Below are 14,155 nucleotides of genomic sequence, written 5' to 3' on the forward strand. Positions count from 1 at the left end.
TTTTAAATGTTGCTTAGTTCTTTCTTAATGACTTTTAATAGTTGTGTTTAATTTTTACCTATTTTACTATAATACTTTTGTTTCTTAGAACTTTACATCTGTTTTTTTGGGGCAGTAACGAAAATGGGCAATCGATATTCCAGCAGATATCGATGACAGTGGAAAAACTACATGATTAAAAGTTTGAAACCTTCTATTGAAATGAACAGCAGTACATTTCAATTTGTAATTGTAAATAATTTTGAAACAATTTAATTGTTTTCAAATGTTTGAGTATTTCACTCGATGCTTATCACCTATCCAACTATCGCTATCGGTACTGTTGCATGACTCATCTCTAACAAAAAGACAAAACAAAAACTGCTATTGGTAGATTACTTGGTTAAATTGGACATAAACACTGCCATTTAAACGTTTATAATGTCTTATCTGACCAATTTTAACAATGAGAGTGCCAAACAAATACTTATGGACATTATACGATGTGTAAACCAGCCGGAAAACTCAAAGAAACTCTCTGAAGCAAAGGCATCAGCTGGAAAAGAAATGATTCTGATGATGCAGCACGTAAATATTCGTTTAATAACAATAAAGTTCTATTATAATTAATGATTCTCAATGTAGGTGTTTCCCTTGGTGATGCAGCTTCAATTGGAGGTCATCAAGGGTCATGGTTTTCCCGGAAACCGCGAAGGATTAGTTCAGTTCTCGCAACTCATTCGGGAAATGGAACGCGACGACATGGAAATTGCACGCCTGCGCAGTCAGATCCGAGCTATTTACTTGCCACCCATAGCTATAAATACCACAAACGATATCCTAATCTAAGCGGGAGGTAAATCCCGAAAACAAGACTGCAACTCTGGCCTGTTTCGGGGCCTACAATAACTTTACTGTAATAGCTTAAAAGACTTTACTATTAGCTTTTTCTTTATATTGTTTTTTAATTTTATACTAAATTCATTATAAAAAATCTTGTTTACTTACATATATGTAAATTATTTACACAATTAGGAATATAATTACAAAAAGAAAACACATTTTTTCATTATTTAAATATAATGGTATGGTATTTAAACACACGGTATGCATTAAAAAAAAAAAAAACTCGAAAGACCTCTTATTACTTTTAACCCGAAACAGGCCCATATAATAGACTTAAGTTTGATGTTCTTATAAAATGCATTTCTTTCGCTAAATTTTTGTGATTTTTGTGGATGTACAAATGTTTTTCTTGTTCTTGCTAACAATAAGTAACATGGCAAAGCTTGCTATAAACAATTAAGGTTCTGTGCCGGTCGGTCCATCGTCAGCTTTTAGGATCTAGGATATGTCGATCAGTCACGGCGATAAATTAAACAGTTTTCATTTGTACTTATATAATAAGTTTCTTAAGAGCTATACTTTTATGTACATGTCAAGAAGTGAGTGGCTCATCCAGCCTTAATATTATTAACAATAAGGCGAGGATAACTAGTAACAATGTGGATTCCTAAAGCGTGCCGCTGCCATTTGTGGTGCTGACATCGTTGTTATTACCATTTTCGAGGTCTGTCGCTGTCAGTTTAATTGCATTAGTAGTTCCTATATTGTTTCCATTGAGTTTGTGCTGCAGATGTTGCAGCTGCTGGGCGAGATGTTCATCTTCCGCCTGCGTAATGCTGTCCACATCGATGGACATCGACATGGGCGAATGGGGCGTGAGAGGAGTCACTGGATTGCTGACGCATAGCTCCTCAATTGTCGAGTCGCTGTTAGTTGAGGGTGTCGATGAACGCGATCGCAATGGATACGAATCGTCCAAGGGCAAGGCAAAGCCCTGTGTGATCATCAGATCCCCAATATTTAGTTCGGCATTATCGGCAGGATCAAAAAGTTCCACTCCGGGCAGAGGTGTGCCCTCCTTGGCGGCGGAATTCACAGCAGTGGTGGATTTTGGACGTTCCTTGTAGGTCACTACTCGGGCAATCAGCTTCCTCCAGTGGGCCACTAAAATTGGTTAGTTTTCAATTATAAAATTATCTTCAGCCTGTTACTAAAATCATACCCTCTGTTAGATCCTCAAACTTTGCAATGGAGGACTTGGGCCAAGTTATGGGTTCAGTCTGAATGGTGGACTTTACATTGGCCAAGAAGCATTCAACAGCTTGGAATCTAAAAGAATTAAAAGGGTATTTTATTAGATCCTTTATCTTTATGTATTAACTCCGTAGAATTACTCACCTAAGTGTGAGGAAATCGGTGCGCAGTTCACAAATATCCGCTGGAGAGATGTACTCACTATCCCCATAGTCCACAAAGTACAGATCAATTACCTGCTCCTTGGGATTATACTGATTGGGCATTATGTCCACGATCTCGGCGCGATACCACTTCTCATCGAACTTGAAGACGGCGGCCACAATTTGACCCACATAAGGAGCAGTTAGCACATGTTTCGCCCTATTCTCGGCACTGCTATAGTAGCTGGTCATCTCCTGGACCATGTTGTCTAGTTTCTTGGACTGCGGTCCTATTAGCTGCACCCAGAATTTGGTGGGTGAGGCCACGGCTGAGACGTACACCTCCATGGGTTTGCCCTCGCCCTTGGCCGCCATCAGTTTGTCCCGCGGTTGGGTGTGCGAACTCAAGGATGTCTGCGAGGAGTACAAACTGGATGAGGCAATGCTGTTGGTGGGCGATCGACGGGGTTCGCGACGCTGCTCCACTTCCTCCATGGATCGCAGTAGTTCCTCATCCTCCTCTATCTGATCGTCCAGCAATTTCCGGGCTATGTTCACCTGCTTTTGGTTGCCGACAATTGTGATCTTGGCCTTGCCATTGCGGCCATTTGGATCGATATTCAGCTTGGCCAGCGAACTGCTCCGGATCTCCTGGATGAGTTCGCCGCCACGGCCATTAAGCTTGCTGGCCAACCTCTGGGGAACTTGCAGTTCCAACTTAACCATAGGTGCCCGCTCGATCTCCTTGATCAGCAGGACTCGAGCTGCTTTCACGGCATCGGGTAGGCCGCTAATGTCGCAGAATTTGTGCCCATTGTCTTTGTCTCTGCATGAAAAGTGTATTTGTATTTGTATTTATTAATAAAGTTAGGAAATCGTACAAATTCCATGTGGTCGATAAAATTCAAATCCAATTACCGTAATCTTATCTTGGCCTGGGTCTTTTCTTCAATCAATTTGATATTGGAACCACCGCGTCCCATTATTAGGGGCACATGTTCGTTGTCCACGATGATTTTGAGGCACACTTCTTTTTGGGGCTTCTGTTCCGGGGCCTCCTGCCCAGAAATCTGCTGCCGCCTGTCATTTGAGTCCGTTTCCTCCTCGTCGTCTCGAGTCTTAAAGTACGCATACAGCATGGCGCCCCCAAGGGAGCAGAGTCCAAGTCCCAGCAGTAATTTGTAGGTGGGCGTGGCACCGAAAGGCGTGTTACGCAACATTTTGGTGAATTGTGTGTTTGTGAGTGGGTGGGGGCGTACGGCTGGGTTTTTAAAGGTTTACTTTAAACTGAAATAGGATAAGAAGTAAATATAGATTAATAAAAAATTTTATGTTCATATAATTTAGTTCATTTAGCATTGTTATCTCAAAATTAAAAAAAAATATTTTATTATAATTCATATAATTTTATTTAGATTTTGGAAAAGTAATTTGGCAGTGTTTAAATTTGTAGGAAATTTGAAAAATAACAACCTTTTACTTTATTAAACTGTATAGTTTTTAAATATATATTATTAACACTAAAATAAGAAATTCAAATAGGTGTTTAAACCAAACACAGCCCACAAACCAAAAGTATATAATAATAAAGAATAATAATTGACATGTTACCTTATAAAACAAATTAAAAATAAATAAAAGGCATTCAGACTTTTGTGAAGGTCTCTTTAATATGTTAATGACATTTCGTGTGCTTGGGAGCATAAAAATAGAACATATTTAAGACCACTTGATGTCCAGGCGACTTGTACTGACTTTAATGTCGTCTAATAGAATCAATAAAAGTCTAGGGGTATTTTATATCGATGTACACTACCCCTTTTCTTATGTAATCCCATCACCACTCGCGAAATAATAATTTTAACAAATAACCGAAGACAGCAAGCAACTGAAATTTGGCACACAACTCAACAATGACTTCATAACTGAAATTTTGTAGGTAAACAGTGCACGGAATTAATAGACAAGTGACGTTATTTGCTCACACTGGGCCACATAATTCAGCGAACTTACAGCGATTTAATGCATTGTCATGCATATTTAGCGCCATTTAAAAACTGCGAATTTTTGTGCCGATTAAAGCAATTTTGCAACAGAACAAATAAATAATTTAATTTAATTTAATTAATTGTTTTGAAGGAAATTTCATGACTTGTCGAGATCAGAAAATGCCGAAAGTCATAAAGTATTCGGCCAAATGAATTCACTTTTAATTATTCCAGTTAACTTAAAAGATATTGCATCACCAAAACAGATTGATATTTGTATAAATACAATGATTATTTTTTTATTTGAATACTGAAATTATATCCATAGTAATATTTGTATTGTAATGCAAAATTTAAATAAACCAATTATTTTCTTATCCCACTGTTCGGCATTATTTTTGCATATACCATCTTTGTATCTATTATACTACTTGTTGAGCCTCAATAAATCACAATATTTCCGAGATTTGCACTGGTTCTTGGACAAGTTAAACGGGTTTATGCGCTCATCGGTGTTATCAATACCGGTTTAAACTTTGAATGCATTTATCTCTAACTGATAAAAACGAGTCCCAATTATTTTTGGTCATGTATAAACAACCAAACAACACAAACAATATAAACGAGTGAAATTAATTTTTGGCGCTGACCTTGATCGTGAATATTTGTCGATTGTTTAATTAAAGTTTTCACAGTAAGCTTGGGCTTTAGTTTGATTGCAAGAAAGAAAACGCTTAAACTCAATCAAGCGTTTTATTTCAAAGCCAATCGATGTTTGCATTTCACAATTTCCTGTATCGGTTGCCGTTCGTAAAATCGTACAAATCGTAAACTATATTTTATAGGCGAAAGAAAATAATGTTAAACTCTCGCGTGAGGAGCTTGATTTCGCTTCTACATTTCAGGCCAAACTGAGAAAAACTTATGGAAACAGTCGACCAAGCAATTACGAGAGAATCCACAGCTGTTTTACGAGCTATATAGAGCTCTTTTTAAATAACTCTCTGTACCTCTCTGTTGTTTACTTTTGCCGGTTGATTTGCAAATAGCGAATTGTGAATTGTGGGGAACTGGTAATTAACAACAGTACTGGCATAAAGACAAATAATGAAATGCAAACAAACGCGTAAATTAGCCAGCGGCCATATGTCTAATGAAATGCAAAAAGAACATACACAACGAGAAAACATTAACACAGTGACATTAATTTATGGGAATTTTAATTTGGGAATTTTATAAAAACCAGGAATATTTTTAGATCGGTTTAAACAAATAAATTTCTTTTTCTAACAACTTAAGGATAAAGAGAATTGGTTCTTTTCATACACCAACTTAAGAGCAATCGAATAATTTGTAGATTCTATTAAAACAAAATAACCTATTTTCAGGATATAATGAATTTTTCTTAAACAAATGCACATTAGGATTTTGTAGACTTTGGTGTGAAATTAATGTATTTGAATGCAAGACATGTTATTTTAAATTTAAGGCACCGCGCAACGTTCTTAAAATTTTCGAAAAAATTACTCATACGACACGAAATGCAACAGGTCGTATGAGTGATTTTTTGAACTCAATGCGCAGACCCAAAAACTCATTTTCCATACAAATAAATTTTATTAGGTAGCTGAAAAAACTAGCTCCACTTCCTTTGTTTTAAAATTACGATTATTTTAAACGAATTTAAAATAAATCTTGACTATTTTAAATGAAAACGTTGCTAATATCAACTGTATTTTTTCACAGTGTAGAAAGCTTAAAGAGAGCCAAAAGAGCGTAGTGCGCAGAGTGCTAAATTTAGTGGAGTGACATAATAAACCGTTTCTTTTCGTTTAAGTTGTGTTTGGGTTCTCCCACTTGATTAATAACCGATTTCTGAATGGAAAAAAGTAGCTGAAATAATAATAACAATTAAAGCTTGCTTAAGGCAAATTCTTATTTAATTTTAAGCGTATTTCTTTAATAGTATTTCTTATGCTCTATATCCGTTGGCGAAAACCATTCAAAAATAGAGCTAACAATTGTACGATTTCGTTTTTCGAAGATGCGTCGAATTTTAGTTGGCAAAGTTTCAAATTTTTTTTTCGCACACGTATTTATTGTCTCGATGGCTAAATAAAGCCAGATCAACAAGAAAAAGCGACGTCACTTTAAGGTATTTAATAATCCACCAAAACTATTTGGAGACCTTCTTTGATCTTTGGTACAAAATATAAATAAACTTGTAGAGCCATAACTCGACTACACACAAATATTTGCATTTTAAATTTGTATGCGCTTCAGACTTGAAACTTGGGAGTTCTTAATGGAAAACCAGTTTTGGGGGCTGTCCGATAAAACAGAAGTCTCAGATGTAGACAATAAAAAGTTGAAAAGGTCAAGGAATAGCTTATCCCAATATTTTCGAAATAAAGCACTTAACTGATAGTAAAAGTGAGTGCTACTCACATGCTATATTTCCCAGCCCCCAAAATTCCACCACCAACCTTCTTCTTACTTACCCACTATATCTATTTTGTTTCGGGGCTGTCTTTTGGTTCTTTCCATTCACAATTGTTTGCTTATATCTATTTGTTTATCTTGTCACTTTGTCACTTATTAACCATTCAGTTAAGCCTAACGATTGGAAGCACTATTTTCGGGGTTTTACAATTGCAATTTCAGAAAGCAACAAAAAACAATAATGCCGCATAAAAACGTGCGAAGCGGTGTGACCGTAACCGGTTTTTAAAAATAAACTTTTTAAAATACTATAAAAATATTCAAATCGGTAAGTGTTGTGAAACATAAAATAGTAACGGTTGTTGTTTTCAAATTGAAAGCATCGACGACAATATCTCGTATAATTAATATAACTTATAGTTTTTTTAGTATTTAGCAAAAGAATCTTATAAATTTAAACAAATTTAGACTCTTTACGACCAAGTTTTATAATTATTTTTTTTTTATATTTTGTGATCGTAAAAAGGTGTTTTTGCTTGATTTAATTTTGATTGTAAGACATTATCCCTCAGTTTATTTTTGTTCTGAAAAAAAAAAATATTAATATAAATATTCATATACTTTTTTAAAAGTGATCAAATATTTGTTCTATACGTTTTATTTTGTATAACTTTAAAAAATGTTTTTTAATATAAATTGTATTTTACGAGGAACTTGAACAATTAAAGACCTCAACAAAATCGCGGGACTTAGTCAGAAAAATGTTTCTTGCGTTGTACTGCTCCGCATGCACATAGAAAAGCTGTTTCACGGACATGTTGGTGAAGGTGGGCTGCGATTGATCAAACCCAGATCCCGGGGAGAAGTAAGCTTCATGGACCAGATTGAGGATCACGTGGTAAAGTTTCTGGTAGTTAGTAATTTCAGTGTTGCAGTCTACTTGCATTTCCCCATATATATCCAGATCATCCAATGTCTTTACCGCTTTAAAAAAGCAATTGTCAGGGTCCGAAGAAGCCAAGACACTAATAAGTGAGTCAGCGACAAGACCGCCAAGTAGGCTGAACTGAAATACAAAAAGTTGTTTATAAATGACTTTCAAAACTCATTTGGAAAACTTTAATTTACCTTGAAAACGTCGTGCGCACGAACTATAAAGAAAGGTTCGGACAAAACGGCGTAGGAAAATACAATTGTGTTGAGATTAACTACACCAATTATTTCTTTTAAAGGGGTCGGATCTGCCGACACTGGATTGTCCAGTTTCTCCAACTCACGACGAGTGTTAAGCTGGCACATCTTCAAGTGAATGATGGTGAAGTCGTCATCGCTCTCCAAGTCAAGATCCGCGTAGTAATCTGTTACATAACGGCGGTGATCCTTATCATTTGGCATATTTCCCACATTTGTGGAAATCTCGCTAAGAATCTGCTTGGCAGCCGATATCTTGGGAAATGGTAAGCCAAGTCGATTCGCTTCCACTCTCTTTCTAATTGGCTTGATGATCGCTTCAACCAATTTTGGAACCTGGGAATGGTACTCCCCAAGTTCATTCGCACTCAGGACTTGTTCTTCATACAACAGATTGGTGGCAAACTCCATTGCGCTTGCTACGATCCCATCGCACCGGTAATGATAATCTGCATCTTCTGTTCCTTTTAAACTCATGAAATCGGTGAACTGTTTCATCAGAAAGACGGCCACATGTCTCCTTATTGTAGCTGCTTATCAGTTGATTGAGCTTAACTAAATAGTCCACACCAACAATCTGCAATTGGAAGCTCGGTGAAAAATGGCGATCAAAAACGATCTCGAGATATTTTTTTAGGAAAATTCCATGCTGACTTTCCAGCTCCTGAAGAGTAGAACGCTTCCTAAGCGTTCTATTCTCATTCTGATCATTTAAAGTACTGGCGAGTTTTTCCAAATCTTCTCTTAAGAAGTTAGCTTTACTCCTGTTAAATCCCATTTCAAGCAACCACTCCTCGGCAAATATAATTCTAACCAAAATAGGTTTTTGGATCACCACCGTGTACTTGCTGCGATCCTCGAGGTCCACTTGGAGGCTCATCTTTAGGAAAACATCTTCCATTCCATAGCGACGCAATCGGGCGAGGGTCACTAGCCACTGAAAGCGCTCCTCGGGCCACTGGCTGCCATCAGGCGTACTTTGGGGCCAGGAGAGATTGGTGTCCGGCTGAACCAACTCCAAATAGTTCGCCTTCTTGTTCCCCTTTTCGTCGGATTGGCAGGCGTTGTACATTTTGCTTACCAATTCTTCCACACTGCCTGACTCATGGGCTCGATTCTTAAGATGCTCGAACAAAGCATGGTACTTGCGATTCTTATCGTCAAATATCGACCAACCTTCAGAGGTGTAAAACCTGCCGTTAGCATAGTTTTGAAATCCAGACAAGGATTGGCTGTCTCGTTCATTTGGCGCAACATTCGGTCCATCACTAGTTCATTTGGATTGATGAGCAAAGGCTTCTTTCCAGCCTCTGCAAATACTCCAAGTAGGAGCAAATACCCGAGCCACAAAATGGTTCTTGATCTCCGATCCATGTCCGACAGCAAACTAATGAGCTATTCGCTATTCGTTCAGCAGCAGAACTTTTGAATCCATTGTCGTTGCTAGAAAAAGGTCGTACAGAAACAAAACAACAAAAAAATACATTTAATTTCACAAGCATTTTACGAGTCTCAAAAAAAAACATGTTGATGCTGTTATCTGTTCCAGCATGAAACCGATAATTGTTTTATTTCAGCATATAACAATGCGTAGAAGAGCTTTTCGAAATAAAGTACATGTAAAACAAAATTGTTCTTGTCCTCGGGTTCATTTCCGACGCATAACTGATTGGCAGTAGATTTTTTGAGTCTATTGTTGCAATTACGAGAGAATCCACAGCTGTTTTACGAGCTATATAGAGCTCTTTTTAAATAACTCTCTGTACCTCTCTGTTGTTTACTTTTGCCGGTTGATTTGCAAATAGCGAATTGTGAATTGTGGGGAACTGGTAATTAACAACAGTACTGGCATAAAGACAAATAATGAAATGCAAACAAACGCGTAAATTAGCCAGCGGCCATATGTCTAATGAAATGCAAAAAGAACATACACAACGAGAAAACATTAACACAGTGAAATTAATTTATGGGAATTTTAATTTGGGAATTTTATAAAAACCAGGAATATTTTTAGATCGGTTTAAACAAATAAATTTCTTTTCTAACAACTTAAGGATAAAGAGAATTGGTTCTTTTCATACACCAACTTAAGAGCAATCGAATAATTTGTAGATTCTATTAAAACAAAATAACCTATTTTCAGGATATAATGAATTTTTCTTAAACAAATGCACATTAGGATTTTGTAGACTTTGGTGTGAAATTAATGTATTTGAATGCAAGACATGTTATTTTAAATTTAAGGCACCGCGCAACGTTCTTAAAATTTTCGAAAAAATTACTCATACGACACGAAATGCAACAGGTCGTATGAGTGATTTTTTTGAACTCAATGCGCAGACCCAAAAACTCATTTTCCATACAAATAAATTTTATTAGGTAGCTGAAAAAACTAGCTCCACTTCCTTTGTTTTAAAATTACGATTATTTTAAACGAATTTAAAATAAATCTTGACTATTTTAAATGAAAACGTTGCTAATATCAACTGTATTTTTTCACAGTGTAGAAAGCTTAAAGAGAGCCAAAAGAGCGTAGTGCGCAGAGTGCTAAATTTAGTGGAGTGACATAATAAACCGTTTCTTTTCGTTTAAGTTGTGTTTGGGTTCTCCCACTTGATTAATAACCGATTTCTGAATGGAAAAAAGTAGCTGAAATAATAATAACAATTAAAGCTTGCTTAAGGCAAATTCTTATTTAATTTTAAGCGTATTTCTTTAATAGTATTTCTTATGCTCTATATCCGTTGGCGAAAACCATTCAAAAATAGAGCTAACAATTGTACGATTTCGTTTTTCGAAGATGCGTCGAATTTTAGTTGGCAAAGTTTCAAATTTTTTTTTTCGCACACGTATTTATTGTCTCGATGGCTAAATAAAGCCAGATCAACAAGAAAAAGCGACGTCACTTTAAGGTATTTAATAATCCACCAAAACTATTTGGAGACCTTCTTTGATCTTTGGTACAAAAATATAAATAACTTGTAGAGCCATAACTCGACTACACACAAATATTTGCATTTTAAATTTGTATGCGCTTCAGACTTGAAACTTGGGAGTTCTTAATGGAAAACCAGTTTTGGGGGGAGTCTGATAAATCGGAAGTCTCAGATGTAGACACTAAAAAGTTGAAAAGGTCAAGGAATAGCTTATCCCAATATTTTCGAAATAAAGCACTTAACTGATAGTCAAAGTAGTAAATAGTAAAAGCCCCCAAAATTCCAACCCCACCCCCCTTCTTACTTACCCACTAAATCTATTTTGTTTCGGGGCTGTCTTTTGGTTCTTTCCATTCACAATTGTTTGCCTATATATATTTGGTTTATCTTGTCACTTTGTCACTTATTAACCATTCAGTTAAGCCTATAAGGATTGGAAGCACTATTTTCGGGGTCTTAACAATTGCAATTTACGTCAGAAAGCAACAAAAATAATAATGCCGCATAAAAACGTGCGAAGTGGTGTGACCGTAACCGGTTTTTAAAAATAAACTTTTTAAATATACCATAAAAATATTCAAATCGGTAAGTGTTGTGAAACATAAAATGGTAACGGTTATTATTTTCAAATTTAAAGCATCGACGACAATATCTCGTATAATTAATATAACTTATAGTTTTTTTAGTATTTAGCAAAAGAATCTTATAAATTTAAACAAATTTAGACTCTTTACGACCAAGTTTTATAATTATTTTTTTTTTTATATTTTGTGATCGTAAAAAGGTGTTTTTGCTTGATTTAATTTTGATTGTAAGACATTATCCCTCAGTTTATTTTTGTTCTGAAAAAAAAAAAATATTAATATAAATATTCATATACTTTTTTAAAAGTGATCAAATATTTGTTCTATACGTTTTATTTTGTATAACTTTAAAAAATGTTTTTTAATATAAATTGTATTTTACGAGGAACTTGAACAATTAAAGACCTCAACAAAATCGCGGGACTTAGTCAGAAAAATGTTTCTTGCGTTGTACTGCTCCGCATGCACATAGAAAAGCTGTTTCACGGACATGTTGGTGAAGGTGGGCTGCGATTGATCAAACCCAGATCCCGGGGAGAAGTAAGCTTCATGGACCAGATTGAGGATCACGTGGTAAAGTTTCTGGTAGTTAGTAATTTCAGTGTTGCAGTCTACTTGCATTTCCCCATATATATCCAGATCATCCAATGTCTTTACCGCTTTAAAAAAGCAATTGTCAGGGTCCGAAGAAGCCAAGACACTAATAAGTGAGTAAGCGACAAGACCGCCAAGTAGGCTGAACTGAAATACAAAAAGTTGTTTATAAATGACTTTCAAAACTCATTTGGAAAACTTTAATTTACCTTGAAAACGTCGTGCGCACGAACTATAAAGAAAGGTTCGGACAAAACGGCGTAGGAAAATACAATTGTGTTGAGATTAACTACACCAATTATTTCTTTTAAAGGGGTCGGATCTGCCGACACTGGATTGTCCAGTTTCTCCAACTCACGACGAGTGTTAAGCTGGCACATCTTCAAGTGAATGATGGTGAAGTCGTCATCGCTCTCCAAGTCAAGATCCGCGTAGTAATCTGTTACATAACGGCGGTGATCCTTATCATTTGGCATATTTCCCACATTTGTGGAAATCTCGCTAAGAATCTGCTTGGCAGCCGATATCTTGGGAAATGGTAAGCCAAGTCGATTCGCTTCCACTCTCTTTCTAATTGGCTTGATGATCGCTTCAACCAATTTTGGAACCTGGGAATGGTACTCCCCAAGTTCATTCGCACTCAGGACTTGTTCTTCATACAACAGATTGGTGGCAAACTCCATTGCGCTTGCTACGATCCCATCGCACCGGTAATGATAATCTGCATCTTCTGTTCCTTTTAAACTCATGAAATCGGTGAACTGTTTCATCAGAAAGACGGCCACAGTCTCCTTATTGTAGCTGCTTATCAGTTGATTGAGCTTAACTAAATAGTCCACACCAACAATCTGCAACTGGAAGCTCGGTGAAAAATGGCGATCAAAAACGATCTCGAGATATTTTTTTAGGAAAATTCCATGCTGACTTTCCAGCTCCTGAAGAGTAGAACGCTTCCTAAGCGTTCTATTCTCATTCTGATCATTTAAAGTACTGGCGAGTTTTTCCAAATCTTCACTTAAGAAGTTAGCTTTACTCCTGTTAAATCCCATTTCAAGCAACCACTCCTCGGCAAATATAATTCTAACCAAAATAGGTTTTTGGATCACCACCGTGTACTTGCTGCGATCCTCGAGGTCCACTTGGAGGCTCATCTTTAGGAAAACATCTTCCATTCCATAGCGACGCAATCGGGCGAGGGTCACTAGCCACTGAAAGCGCTCCTCGGGCCACTGGCTGCCATCAGGCGTACTTTGGGGCCAGGAGAGATTGGTGTCCGGCTGAACCAACTCCAAATAGTTCGCCTTCTTGTTCCCCTTTTCGTCGGATTGGCAGGCGTTGTACATTTTGCTTACCAATTCTTCCACACTGCCTGACTCATGGGCTCGATTCTTAAGATGCTCGAACAAAGCATGGTACTTGCGATTCTTATCGTCAAATATCGACCAACCTTCAGAGGTGTAAAACCTGCCGTTAGCATAGTTTTTGAAATCCAGACAAGGATTGGCTGTCTCGTTCATTTGGCGCAACATTCGGTCCATCACTAGTTCATTTGGATTGATGAGCAAAGGCTTCTTTCCAGCCTCTGCAAATACTCCAAGTAGGAGCAAATACCCGAGCCACAAAATGGTTCTTGATCTCCGATCCATGTCCGACAGCAAACTAATGAGCTATTCGCTATTCGTTCAGCAGCAGAACTTTTGAATCCATTGTCGTTGCTAGAAAAAGGTCGTACAGAAACAAAACAACAAAAAAATACATTTAATTTCACAAGCATTTTACGAGTCTCAAAAAAAAACATGTTGATGCTGTTATCTGTTCCAGCATGAAACCGATAATTGTTTTATTTCAGCATATAACAATGCGTAGAAGAGCTTTTCGAAATAAAGTACATGTAAAACAAAATTGTTCTTGTCCTCGGGTTCATTTCCGACGCATAACTGATTGGCAGTAGATTTTTTGAGTCTATTGTTGCTACCAGAAAGCTTAATTTAATTAAGTAATTTAAAAAGAATCGCCATCCTCTGAGTTCCCCGAACTGTGGGCCCAGCAATATCGATGTTGATCAGCTTCTTCACCTCCAAAGGAAAACTGGCCGCGTACATGAAGGTCAGACCTCCGCCCAGCGAATGACCCAAAAGGTTGACATCCTTCCAGTTATACTTGCGCACTATCCGGCGAATCAGGCATATGCCATCCCA

General features: G+C 37.0%; 3 protein-coding genes across 9 annotated transcripts; 1 reads left to right on the top strand and 2 right to left on the bottom strand.

Annotated features, from left to right (window-relative positions):
* Window positions 1–118: 118 nt before the first annotated feature.
* On the top strand, window positions 119–1,199 carry LOC128262627 (protein C10). The gene is made up of 2 exons (XM_052996996.1): window positions 119–567; window positions 625–1,199. Exons 1-2 carry the CDS (start codon window positions 421–423, stop codon window positions 826–828), a joined length of 351 nt encoding a protein of 116 aa, XP_052852956.1. The 5' UTR covers window positions 119–420; the 3' UTR covers window positions 829–1,199.
* On the bottom strand, window positions 1,164–11,316 carry LOC128262600 (tudor and KH domain-containing protein homolog). Of its 6 annotated transcripts, none has more exons than XM_052996952.1 (5): window positions 11,088–11,316; window positions 3,141–3,509; window positions 2,224–3,048; window positions 2,048–2,154; window positions 1,164–1,989 (listed from the first exon to the last, which is right to left on the bottom strand). In XM_052996952.1, the coding sequence occupies exons 2-5, from the start codon at window positions 3,440–3,442 to the stop codon at window positions 1,493–1,495; spliced, it is 1,731 nt and encodes a 576-aa protein (XP_052852912.1). In that variant the 5' UTR covers window positions 3,443–3,509; window positions 11,088–11,316; the 3' UTR covers window positions 1,164–1,492. The 6 variants fall into 6 exon arrangements, with proteins under 6 accessions (XP_052852912.1, XP_052852910.1, XP_052852911.1 ...); XM_052996950.1 differs by lacking the exon at window positions 11,088–11,316 and adding an exon at window positions 6,712–6,901; XM_052996951.1 differs by lacking the exon at window positions 11,088–11,316 and adding an exon at window positions 4,861–5,130.
* Window positions 11,317–11,678: 362 nt separating this feature from the next.
* On the bottom strand, window positions 11,679–13,883 carry LOC128262598 (uncharacterized). 2 transcript variants are annotated; one of them, XM_052996948.1, is made up of 3 exons: window positions 13,847–13,883; window positions 12,167–13,672; window positions 11,679–12,104 (listed from the first exon to the last, which is right to left on the bottom strand). In XM_052996948.1, the coding sequence occupies exons 2-3, from the start codon at window positions 13,601–13,603 to the stop codon at window positions 11,742–11,744; spliced, it is 1,800 nt and encodes a 599-aa protein (XP_052852908.1). In that variant the 5' UTR covers window positions 13,604–13,672; window positions 13,847–13,883; the 3' UTR covers window positions 11,679–11,741. The 2 variants fall into 2 exon arrangements, with proteins under 2 accessions (XP_052852908.1, XP_052852907.1); XM_052996947.1 differs by lacking the exon at window positions 13,847–13,883 and having other exon boundaries at window positions 12,167–13,792.
* Between the last annotated feature and the right edge of the window lie 272 nt (window positions 13,884–14,155).

Source organism: Drosophila gunungcola, unplaced genomic scaffold, assembly GCF_025200985.1.
Source record: "Drosophila gunungcola strain Sukarami unplaced genomic scaffold, Dgunungcola_SK_2 000001F, whole genome shotgun sequence".
NCBI classification, from domain to species: Eukaryota; Metazoa; Arthropoda; class Insecta; order Diptera; family Drosophilidae; genus Drosophila; species Drosophila gunungcola.